The sequence below is a fragment of the Emiliania huxleyi genome (genome assembly GCF_000372725.1).
Source record: "Emiliania huxleyi CCMP1516 unplaced genomic scaffold EMIHUscaffold_7968, whole genome shotgun sequence".
Lineage (NCBI taxonomy): Eukaryota > Haptophyta > Isochrysidales > Noelaerhabdaceae > Emiliania > Emiliania huxleyi.
In genome coordinates, this window is record NW_005196045.1 from 1 (window position 1) to 1,298 (window position 1,298).

At 70.0% G+C, this 1,298-nt stretch overlaps 1 protein-coding gene across 1 annotated transcript; it reads left to right on the plus strand.

The window, feature by feature from the left end:
• Nucleotides 1-563: 563 nt before the first annotated feature.
• EMIHUDRAFT_374490 (hypothetical protein) lies at nucleotides 564-1,211 on the plus strand. Its single transcript, XM_005759750.1, has 2 exons — nucleotides 564-715; nucleotides 736-1,211. Exon 2 carries the CDS (start codon nucleotides 775-777, stop codon nucleotides 1,204-1,206), a length of 432 nt encoding a protein of 143 aa, XP_005759807.1. The 5' UTR covers nucleotides 564-715; nucleotides 736-774; the 3' UTR covers nucleotides 1,207-1,211.
• Nucleotides 1,212-1,298: the final 87 nt, after the last annotated feature.

Genomic DNA, 1,298 nt, shown 5'->3' on the forward strand with positions numbered 1-1,298 from the left:
GCGAGCCAAAACTTGCGAGTCGACGTCAGCATCGCCGAGCTGCCGCCGCCGCTGCAGGAGCTGGTCTGGGCCAACCGCTCGCTGCTCGGCTGGGAGCCGCCGCCCCATTGGGAGTGAGCGTCGCGGCGGAGTGAGCGTCGCGGCGTGCCACGCGTGGAGGGTTGTGGTTGCTTGGCGTCCAGTGGCTGGGGAGTACGGGCCGCGCGTTAAACTGCGCCCCGTCCCTCCTTCCTCGCTCTCCTTTGCGTGCTCTGTCCACACACAGCCTTGACCCTGTATTGTTTGCGGGTAATTATTGCTAAAAATATGTAGAAAACAGAGACAACCCAAGGGAGGGATGGGAGGACGGCACGCCACCACCACGGAATTTTTCCGCCTGTTGGAAAAATTCTTTTTCAGTCGTGTTTCAGCACATATAAATATACTAGCTGCGGGGCTCGCTAAACGCTCGCCGAGCTCCATGCTGTGCAACACCACCTCCTCACTAATCGTCAGGGGCGCGGAGAGCGCAGTGCACTGCGGTGAGGCTGCGCAGCGGGGGCTCACCCCCTGCACCGCGCTCAGCGGCGCAGGGGAGGGCGGTCGGTGGCGGCGGCGGCGAGGCGCGAGGCGGTGGCGGCGGTGGTGCGGGCGGCGGGATGACAGGGGAGGCGGCGGGATTGACAGGGGAGGCGGCGGCCACGAGCGGAGCGGCGCGAGAAGGGGGGGGGGGGGGGGCGGCCAGGCCCCCGTAAACGAGGCCCCCCCCCCATCAGAGGGACGCGCCGCTGCGAGATGGAGGCGGCCGGTGACGGAGGCGAGGCGCGAGGCGGCGGCGGCGGCGGCGGCGGCGGCGGCGGCGAACGGCGGCACCGAGTCTCGGTGAGCGGCGGCGGGAGGAGGAGCAGCGGCGGCGCTCGCTCGCTGTTGACGGGAGCGCTTTTGAGCCTGGGATCCCATGCCACTGCGACCGGCGTGCTCGGGAACGGAGATCGCGCGCGCGCCGCCACTCACGACGCGCGCGCGATCTTCGCGGAGTCGGGTCCCCAGAGGGAAGCGGTCTTCTCGGCCGACGTCCAGCGGCGCGCAAGGAAGCAGGCGCAGCGGAGGCGGCCTAGCACCGGCTCGGCGCCGGGCGGTTGCGCTGCCCGCGAGCCGCGTCCTGAGCCTCGGCAGCGCGCTGCGCGGCGCGGCGCTCGCGCTGCTGCGGTGCCGAGAGCGGCATGATGGTTCGCCAGCTGAAGCTCGAGACCTGGGTGGCGGCTTCACCGGAAGTCCGGCCGCTTCGCTGGGGTACCTTTTCGCCATAGTGTATGCTC

What these genes read in the sequence shown, in the direction of transcription:
- EMIHUDRAFT_374490 (XM_005759750.1), top strand. Translation starts at nt 775, where the DNA reads ATGGAGGCGGCCGGTGACGGAGGCGAGGCGCGAGGCGGCGGCGGCGGC.